Consider the following 9834-nt stretch of genomic DNA (forward strand, 5'->3'; position numbering starts at 1 on the left):
GGTAGCATGAGGATTGAGTGGTGGGAGAGGATCTCGGTTCGAATCCTACCAACACCATCTGAGGAGGGGCATAAGTACCGTAATCCTTGGACTCGCACGCGAACTCTGGATTAGTCCCATAGGCGACTCAGAGAGTCGAACCCGTGAAAATACCAAAGATGCTGATTAATTATCAGTTTCAAAAAAATATATGAAGTCGTTATAAATAATAAGAATTTAATGGGGTCATGCATAAAAACCAAATCACATTTTCAGCTAACCACTGGATTCAAAGGCTAATTCAAACCATTGACCTATTTCGCTAAAATATAAACTCAAGTTGCATCAGAAGTCGCTGGCTAGCCAATTAACAAGGAAAGTTAAATCTTGAGGTCTCTATAGACTGACGCAATTGGACCACCATTCCCTCTTCCCTCTCTCTCTTCAAATAGATAATTGTTTTATGAGTATTCATGTATCAGCTAATTGATTAGGTAAGGCAGGCAATATCAAATGATATAGATGGTAATTCAGTGATGCACGAGAGCTCAACAGATGAGATGGGAGCATGTATTTGAGTACTTTTCATTATCATATTTAGAAGATGTTTAAAATTTTAATCTCGGACTCACTTTGAACAAAATTATCTCCCATAAATGATACTCGTGACATGTTGACGCCTTCTAGAAGTCTTAGAACATACCTCAGATTATAAATACGGATGATAAAAAATCAAATGAATTGAATGAAACATTGAACAAAAATGAATTACATTATAAATAGTTATATTTTTTTTAACTCGTTTAAGAACTAGATTATTATTTTTAAATCAGTTTAGTTGTTCGGTTCCTAGAATAAAATTACTTTATATTTAGTTTTACATAGAGAATTGAACCAAGCCGAACCATGTCTATTTTAAAAATGTGAAATTTTTTTATATGAATCATACCGAATCATAAATTCAATCGAAATGCATCATACATAATCATATTTTTTTTAAAAAAAAATTTCTTTAAGAACTGAATATTTTTTTAATCAAATTAAGATCCAAATTATTATTATTATTACTATTATTTTTTAAATAGTTCAATTCACTGAACAATTTTACTGATTTAATTCGATTTCACATATATAAAAAACCGAAACTTAAACAAACTATGTACACCCCTAATTATACACCTATAGAAGCAATAATTATTTATTGAACCATTTGAAAGGTGTAAAAATAGATGATAGTTAACCATTTGACCAGTAATATTTGTTGAAGGTTTTGAATAAGACTGTTTCTGTAAAACTTTAATAGTGTTGCATATAACGGAAAGGGTAAAACCAGTTGATGACTGAATAAGTAAATATAACTTGACCTCCAATCTAGAAAAGCCTACAGGGACCCAAGAGGCACCTCCAATAATTTCCTATGCTTATAGTTGATATATTTAAGGGTTACTATGACTCTTACCTACTTACAAAAATAAAAATAAAAATATGTCTCTTACCATGGTTCAATATTTGACACACAAGATTCCAACGCCAAAGGCCAGCCCATAGTAAATAATTGTATATGGTTGGTAGCAAATTAGGAATTTAGGAGTGGGATCTAATATTTTACTTTCGTCAAGCTTAAAAACTCTTGAGTTTCTTAATAGCTAAGTGATTCAAAGATAGGTCTTCAGAATCATATATTATACATGTATGCATATACACAACATTGACTAATTAACTACCGTAGTGACACCAACATTTGTATTATAATCCAAAAACAGCCATCATCAAGTTTTAGAAAGAGGTTTTAAATAAGCTAAGTTTCAAATGGATGAAATTGGTAATGATATTTCTACATTAAAAAATTTATATCACTTTTAAACTCTTTCTAATTTAAAATAATAAATATAAAATAAGCGTTGAAAAATGTATTTTTCTTATTTTATTATCTAAAAAAATATAAAAATAAAATAATAAAAGTACACTGCAAATATCAGGATTGGTTTAAGTATGTATAGTAGTCAGATCCCAAGACAAACAGTTTGGGGCAGCTCGAGGCATATATTTTAAACAAGATTGAGTTAACCATAGACTCCTTTAAATATCTTATGTTACATTGACGGAAAGACCTACCACGTTTAATTGGAATCTACAATTTGCAAATGTATTTGTGACAATAATGACTCTAAGGGGGTGTTTGGTTCAAGTTTTTGACGATGATTACCGGTAATCCTTCTTTGGTAAATGTAATTACCACGTTTGGTAGAAGGAATAAATTACGATTCCCGGCTATCCAAGGATTACCGGTAATTTGATTTATAAAGAAAAGTCACTATTCAGATTACCAAAAATAATATGGTAATTCGGAATACCAATCAGAATACCAAGTAAAGAGAAAGCACAACAATAAATTTTGAGACAAAAATACCCCAATACACATAAAAATCTAGACCCAATCTATCAATTACAAAAGTAAAAATAGTTTGGGGTTATTTTTGTAAAATAACCTCATATTCCAAGTCATATTTCGTTCTAAACCAAATATGGAATCAGTAATTTTTACTCAATATTCCCAGTAATATTTTGGCGAACCAAACACCTCTTTCGTAAGATTCCAAGTAAACTCAATTTCTACTGAATTCCCATTAATCATGATTCCCGGTCACCAAAAAATTTCTCTTGTACCAAACACACCCTAAAGTGTATCAAATGATGAAGTGGGAATTCATAAACTCACACTTGACAATCATGTTAGAATGCGGAAAGACCTACCTTGTTTTTGGTGACTTTTGAGCTTGAGTGATTTCTAAGTGTGTGTGTGTGTATATATATATATATATATATATATATATATATGAGGCAGGATCTTTTGACACCGGTGTCAAATTTGAAGTTTGACACCTCATCTGAGAGTCGTTAGATCAAAAAAGATCAATGGTGTCACATGCTTGCAAATCAGAGTCGTTGATCTTTTTTGATCTAACGGCTCTCAGATAAGGTGTCAAACTTCAAAGTTGACACTGGTGTCAAAGGATCCTGCCTAGGGGTGTAAATGGGCTGGGCTGGGCTGGGCTTTGGCCATCCTGACCCAAGCCTACGACAAAAAAAATTCAGCCTATATGGCCTATTGGCCTATTAAAGGCTTTATTTGTAGGCCAAGCCCGGCCCATTTTCAAAAATAAGAAAGCCTAACATGGCCTACAGGCCTTGTAGGCCTCCCACTATATATACTAAGCAAAAATAATAATTATATAGAGCAAAGAAAGTTTCATTCATGCATGCACTAGTACTTCTCGTAAGAAAAAATAACAACAAGGAAGAGTCAACATAATACCTCACCTCTAGAATATATATCATAGAGGAATAGAGTCAAAGAAATGGGAAAAATAAGAAAAATACAATTACTAGATGCTGAAATAAAGTCTACAAGAGAATGTCATTCATCTAAAAATCTTTAAACCACCATCAAGACAAGGGAAAGAAGAGTAATATTGAAAGATCTTCATCAGTAACATCATAATCCAGCAAGGTACCCATTGCTCCATGGTATTAAGCTGCAACAACATGTAAAATTTGGAGACATTAGACAAGTTTTCCTTTCATAAAATAAAATAGCACAAAAAGTAATAGATATTGGTATTTGGTACTTTGTATCTTTGCCACATAAAATAAATATTATTTTATTAATTTATTTTAATAAATTAAATAGGCCAGCCTACAAGGCTGCAGGCCGGGCTTGACAAAATTGGCCTATGGCCTATTTATTAAAAAAGCTTTTTTATAAGCCTAAGCCTAAGCCTACTCTATTTTTCTAAAAGGCTGGGCCTGGGCTGGGCTCAATGTAGGCCGGGCTGGGCCAGCCTGGCCCATTTACACCCCTATGCCTGTATATATATATATATATATATATATATATATATATATATATATATATATATATATATATATAAGAAACATATTTCTCAAATTGCTTGAGATATATCTATCTCCCGTCAACCCAAAACTACGTTGTTTTATTTATTTATTTATTTATATTAATTGATTCATCTTTCATGGTTATTACTCCAATTTTATCTCTCTTCCTTTACTATCATTGATCCATCTTTGTACGGTTATGATTTAGTAGTCAGAGATAAAATTATCTCAAAGAGCTTGAGAAACGATAAGCCCAGAGAGAAAAAGAGAATTATAACCATTCAAAGGTGAATAAAATAATATAAGAAAAAAATAAATAAAACGACGTAGTTTTGGGGAAGCCGGAGATAAACTTATTTCAAGTTGCCGGAGAAATATTTTTCCCATATATATACATATATATTGTTTCTCAAGCTAAGATAAACAAAACATCGTAGTTTTGTGATGACCAGAGATAAATATATCTCAAGCAACTTGAGAAATATTTTTCTCATATATATATAAAAATGCTTCTGCAGTTAATGGAGATAAATTATCTGCATTTATTTTCAAAACGACGTTGTTTTGGTATTGAAATCTTAAAAAATTATAAATATAAAGACTATTATAATCCTGAAATAAATTAAAATTACAAAAATACCATGATTTTCGCGCCAAAACAACGTCGTATTGGACTTACTGCAGAAAAAGCGAACCCATATATATATATATATATATATATATATATATATATATATTCCAAGGGAAAAAAAAGTATCTTTTAAAAAGACACAAGCTTGTGTCCTTTTAGGTGATTTACACAAAGTTTGACCGGTCAGATTTCATGTAAATATGAAAAGTTATTTTTTTTTCTCTATCTCCAGTCATATCGTTGACGTATAACACAAAGTCTGTCCGGTCATACATATATAAATAACTAAAAGTACACCACACTTAACCCATATTCCAATACAATCTACATCATGCAGTAAATTAATCCCATTAAATAAAGAGTGAAACATATCATTTAGTGAAAATTACAATAAAAAATTAAGGGCCTCTTTGATTGAGTTTTGCTTATTTTTTTAAACTGTTATATAAAATAGTTAATGAAATGAGTACTTTCTGTATTTTTTATTTATTTTAAAATTAAAAATTAAAAATCAAAAAATAAAATAAAAAAACTGAAATATATTATCTAAATTTAATTCTAAAAATTAAAAATAGTTATAATTTTCAGAACTATATTTATTATCAAAACAAGTTTTTTTTTTTTTTTTTAATTAAAAAACTTTTTTTAAAAACAGAATTCAAACCCCGCAACCTGCTAGCATTTGTTTTCCTCCAAAGCAGTTGGATGTCAGTGAACAAGCAGTGCAATCATGTAGAACCAACACACTCTTTTTATGGACCGCGTGGTTGAAAGTGAATGAAGGATACACCAAAGACAAAGACTCTTAGCCCAATCGGTTACATTTAACAACTTTGACCGCTTAGCCATGTGACGTCCTTTGATGTGTACAAAACTTCAACCTTTGAACGCGTGGTTGAGATACTGGGTCAATGGTTCAATTGGTGGGTCACTGGTTGAATTACATGAACTGGATATATATATATATATAAATTTATATTTTATACTTAATTATATAATAAATATTTTAAATTGTGCCATCTAAATAATAACCTGATGTAATTTAGTGGTATTTGCTATGTTGAACAACCTTAATGGAAGGGGATCGAACTCCGTTAGGTGCAATTTTTGAAATAATTCTCTTAACTTAATAGTTATATAATAAATATATTAAATGGTGTATTTTATTTAACCAGTAATGGTGGCTTAGTGGTATGAGAAGGCGCTCCTCACTCTAATGAGCAGGGTTCGGGCCAACCAGTAGAACCGGCCGAGTCGGTCCGGTTTTTATTACACTGGAACCAAGTCCTATTGTGTGCTGAAATTCAGTTTTCTTCTCCTTCTAAAACTCAATTGATGACTTAGATTTCCGAGACCATATTATTAAATTTAATCATTTCAATAATAAAATCTCATAAGTGAGCTTAGCATTGGTGTTGACATTATAGGGGTGGCTGCGTAGTAGGAGGTGGATAAGCACTGGAATCTGAATTTGTTTATATATCAAAGTCTAGCATAGATTTGATTGGTTCATAAGAGGGTATGTGTTATTAATAGCATATATATATATATACATATGGATTTATTTGAGTTTGAAGTAGGTCTAGTGGAGAATAGTAATGGAGGCTAATATGTCTAGTTTTTGTGGTCAAGAGATAGATGAGAGTAAAGTTACTTCTATTTGCTCAGAAAAGGTTTGCTTTACTGAAGAGGGTAGTAAGGTATGCCAATTCTTTGCAGCTCCAATTCCTTCTTCTTTTGAAACTTTTTTCTTTTTTTTTAGAATGATTATGCTTTTATTATTCTTAAGGGTTCTTGAAATGGATGCAATAAATCAAACAGCAGTGCACAACCTTAGCTTTTGTCACAAATTAAACCATAGAAGTAACAAATTGGCTTTCCCTCTTTAATTGAATAGTTCTTTCAGTATGCTATTTCTCAGGATGTCTTGGCATCATACCATGATATGGATACCACGGCTATAAGTATTGGTATAATGATGCCCAATTAAACTTTTATTTAAAGAATTGGCTAATATACATACAAAGAATGCTATTCAGGTAATGCAAACTTATAAATCAAGTATCTGATTAGAGAATTTGATTAGAAATCATATAATAATATTTAATCATGTAATAACTTAAATCCAGAAGTTGAGTTTTGGTCTCCTCTGAATCCATAATATATTTTTGTTGTATTCAAACATATGCTTTGTTACAAGTAAAGTCATAAAGCATAAAAATTCAGCCTTTCTTAATTAAGGTGGAACAACAATACCTGCATAATAGAATACTGTAAGAGATCTAAATGTTTATGCCTTCAATTTGCTTGATGGAACTTGATGTTTCATCAATATTACCTCTACACCATATCTATTAAATTTAGATCTACCTTTCTATAAATAATTGAAGGAAGATGCAAAAGGAATAGGCCATATTTTACTATAGTTTGGCTTTGGCATAAAATATGACAAACAAATAAGAATTAAAAAGGAAGCTTTTATTCTAATTTCATACCTACTTGTTAGCCCTGAAATATACATAATGTCTTTTGCTATTGAACTTGTGATTCATAAATTCAGGAAGAATTTGTACTGACTAATTGTACATAATGCATTTGTTTTTTGAAAAATAGGAAGATAAACTGAAATCTGCTAAAGCTGAGATGGGTGAGGTGAAAGAAGAAAATGAAAGATTGAAGATGATGCTGGAGCAAGTTGAAAAGGATTACCACTCTCTTCAATTGTGTTTCTTTGACATCCTTCAGAGAGAAACTTCAAAGAAAAGTGTAAAAGATTCAGCTCCTTCCCATGATGAAGTGGAAGAACCTATGCTTGTGTCACTTTCTCTCGGAAGAAGTCCAAGGGAGCCAAAAAAGGATGCAATAATTGGTAACTCAAGCAAACCTAAAGAAAAAGAAGATTTGGAAGCCAACCTTACCCTTGGTTTGGACTCCAAAACTCTGTCATCAATGGAACTGGTATCTGATCTCAGCCCCATGAACAACTCAGAAGAACTAAAGGAAGCAGAAGCAGGTGGAACATGTTCAACAAACAAGTCAGCAAGGACTAAAGATGGTGATGACGAAATTTCAGAGCTAACACCCACCAAGAGAGCTAGAGTTTGTGTAAGAACTAGATGTGATACTCCCACGGTTAGTGTTGTTAAAAAAATCTATTACCATTACTTGTCACCACCAATCATTCTAGTGTTTTCTTGAAGGCTTTTTATCAAAATATAGTTTCAATAGCTTTTGTAGTATTTTCTTGTGTAATAGTAAGAGTTATATATTTCAAGCAGATGATTGATGGATGCCAGTGGAGGAAATATGGACAGAAGATAGCAAAAGGAAATCCATGTCCAAGGGCTTACTATCGTTGCACAGTTGCTCCAGCATGCCCAGTCAGGAAACAGGTAAGCATTAGCATTATATATTTAATTAGGTGCAAAATCATTTTACACGTGTGAAAGAATAAGAAGTCTTATACTTAATCTTAAGCGTTGATTTACTTGCATCTAATGGTTTCAAGATATTAGTTATGTAAGCTGTTATATGCAAGTGAAATTAATGATTAAGATTGATAATGTAATTCATACCGGTGTAAAATGATTATGCTCCGGTTAATTATGTACAAATTGAAGAAGTTGATTAAGATATAATTAATGCATGACTACAGGTGCAAAGATGTTCTGAGGACATGTCCATCTTAATCACAACATATGAAGGAACACACAACCACCCACTTCCAGTTTCAGCCACAGCCATGGCTTCAACCACTTCTGCTGCTGTATCCATGCTGTTGTCAGGTTCTTCAATATCTCATCCTACAGGTCACAATTCTGCATCTTTTGGAAATGCTCCTACATTGTTCAATGGTCTGAATTTCAGTCATTTTGGTCAATCAAGAGCAAAACAGTCCTTCTTTCCAACCCCTACCTCTAATTTGTTCCCAACAATCACTCTAGACATGACTTCCTCATCAACTCATGTCCATTGTTTACCTTCAAGTTTTGCTTCAAGCCCAAGATTCCCTCCATCAAATCTAAGCTTTTGCTACCCAGAACCCAACATCCCACCATCCTTTTGGGGCCAGGGACCTCCTAACAATGGCACTATGCCTATAGAGAAAACCCACATGAGGCCAGTTAATCTAGGAAACCAATTTCAAGAACATATCTACCAACACTGCATCAAGAACCAAACTCCTTTCAGGGATGTTTTGGAAGAAACACTAACCAAAGCAATTAGCACAGACCCAAGTCTTCAGTCTGTAATAGCTGCTGCAGTTTCATCTTTAGGGGGACAAGGATCTACCAATGGGAACCAGGGTGGAGGAATGAGTTTAGGTTCTGGCTTGAGCTTGAAACTTGGGGAGCATACTCAAAATGCTTCTTCCAATCTCTTGAACCAAAATGGGAAAGGATGCCTAACAAGCTACTTCAACAGATCATCATCTTCAAGTTCTCAGGGTGGAAACTTCATGCTTCTCCAACCTTCAAGGCCATTTTCACTCTCTGAGACAAACACACCTCCTTCCACAATTGATCACATCAACCACTGGGTTCCAGAAATCAATTCACATCATTAGCACCTCTTCTCCTTCTTCTTCAATGTGGACAATGTTCATGAGCAATTCAGCTCTACTGAAATAGGCTAGCTGTACTCCAAAACTACCTTGTAAATTGTTCTATCACTTCACAAGATGTCAAAACAGGATATAAAAGATAAGATGCAAGTTACAACAAAATGAACAGCCAGAAATCAATTGTCACTCTTGACATGGTTAACCACAATCATGTCATTCCTTTTCTTTTTTGTGACACTCAAACACAGCTTCAAGCGATGACAAATTTACATGAAGGAATATAAAAGCAATGTAAAATTCATCTTCCTATTTTGTTTTGCTCTAAAATCAATGAAACTTATGCATAGCAGATAACACTGTGTCCTTTTGCAAATAGGAGATGAGTAATCCATTTATAAAACAATGTGAGCTATAAAATTTACATATCTTATTTACCAAATAATAATAATAATTACCATACATTAAAATTTTGTTCACATTTCTATCGATAGTTGAGCTTTCTTTTCTTTTCTTTTAAGGGGCGATTATATTTATCACCAATTTTTTTTTTCTTTTAGTATAACAACCTTAATTATTTCTTTGTGGCGGGTCAGTCTTACTTATTATTTTTATTATCAATTTGATTATCATTGGATCAATTTGAAATCAATGATTGAGTAAACCTTTTTCTATTTTATTTTTTTTCAAAATCTTTTTTCTTTTTGTGAAGTGAAAATGGTTTTTACTATGAAGATAAATTAAGCGCGATATACATAAACTAATT

General features: G+C 32.4%; 1 protein-coding gene across 1 annotated transcript; it reads left to right on the forward strand.

The window, feature by feature from the left end:
- Positions 1–6105: 6105 nt before the first annotated feature.
- On the forward strand, positions 6106–9074 carry LOC133304790 (WRKY transcription factor 72A-like). Its single transcript, XM_061504852.1, has 4 exons — positions 6106–6207; positions 7121–7639; positions 7786–7899; positions 8163–9074. The coding sequence occupies exons 1-4, from the start codon at positions 6106–6108 to the stop codon at positions 9072–9074; spliced, it is 1647 nt and encodes a 548-aa protein (XP_061360836.1).
- The last annotated feature ends 760 nt before the right edge of the window (positions 9075–9834 follow it).

This window comes from Gastrolobium bilobum, unplaced genomic scaffold (assembly GCF_033153095.1).
Source record: "Gastrolobium bilobum isolate Gb01-03AN ecotype WA unplaced genomic scaffold, APGP_CSIRO_Gbil_v1 utg34229, whole genome shotgun sequence".
NCBI classification, from domain to species: domain Eukaryota; kingdom Viridiplantae; phylum Streptophyta; class Magnoliopsida; order Fabales; family Fabaceae; genus Gastrolobium; species Gastrolobium bilobum.

Bases quoted from the DNA above. Each gene is read 5' to 3' on its own strand.
- LOC133304790 (XM_061504852.1), top strand. From the start codon at position 6,106: ATGGAGGCTAATATGTCTAGTTTTTGTGGTCAAGAGATAGATGAGAGT. The intron at 6,208-7,120 runs GTATGCCAATTC...TTTGAAAAATAG, and splicing joins TTACTGAAGAGGGTAGTAAG to GAAGATAAACTGAAATCTGC. The intron at 7,900-8,162 runs GTAAGCATTAGC...GCATGACTACAG, and splicing joins CATGCCCAGTCAGGAAACAG to GTGCAAAGATGTTCTGAGGA.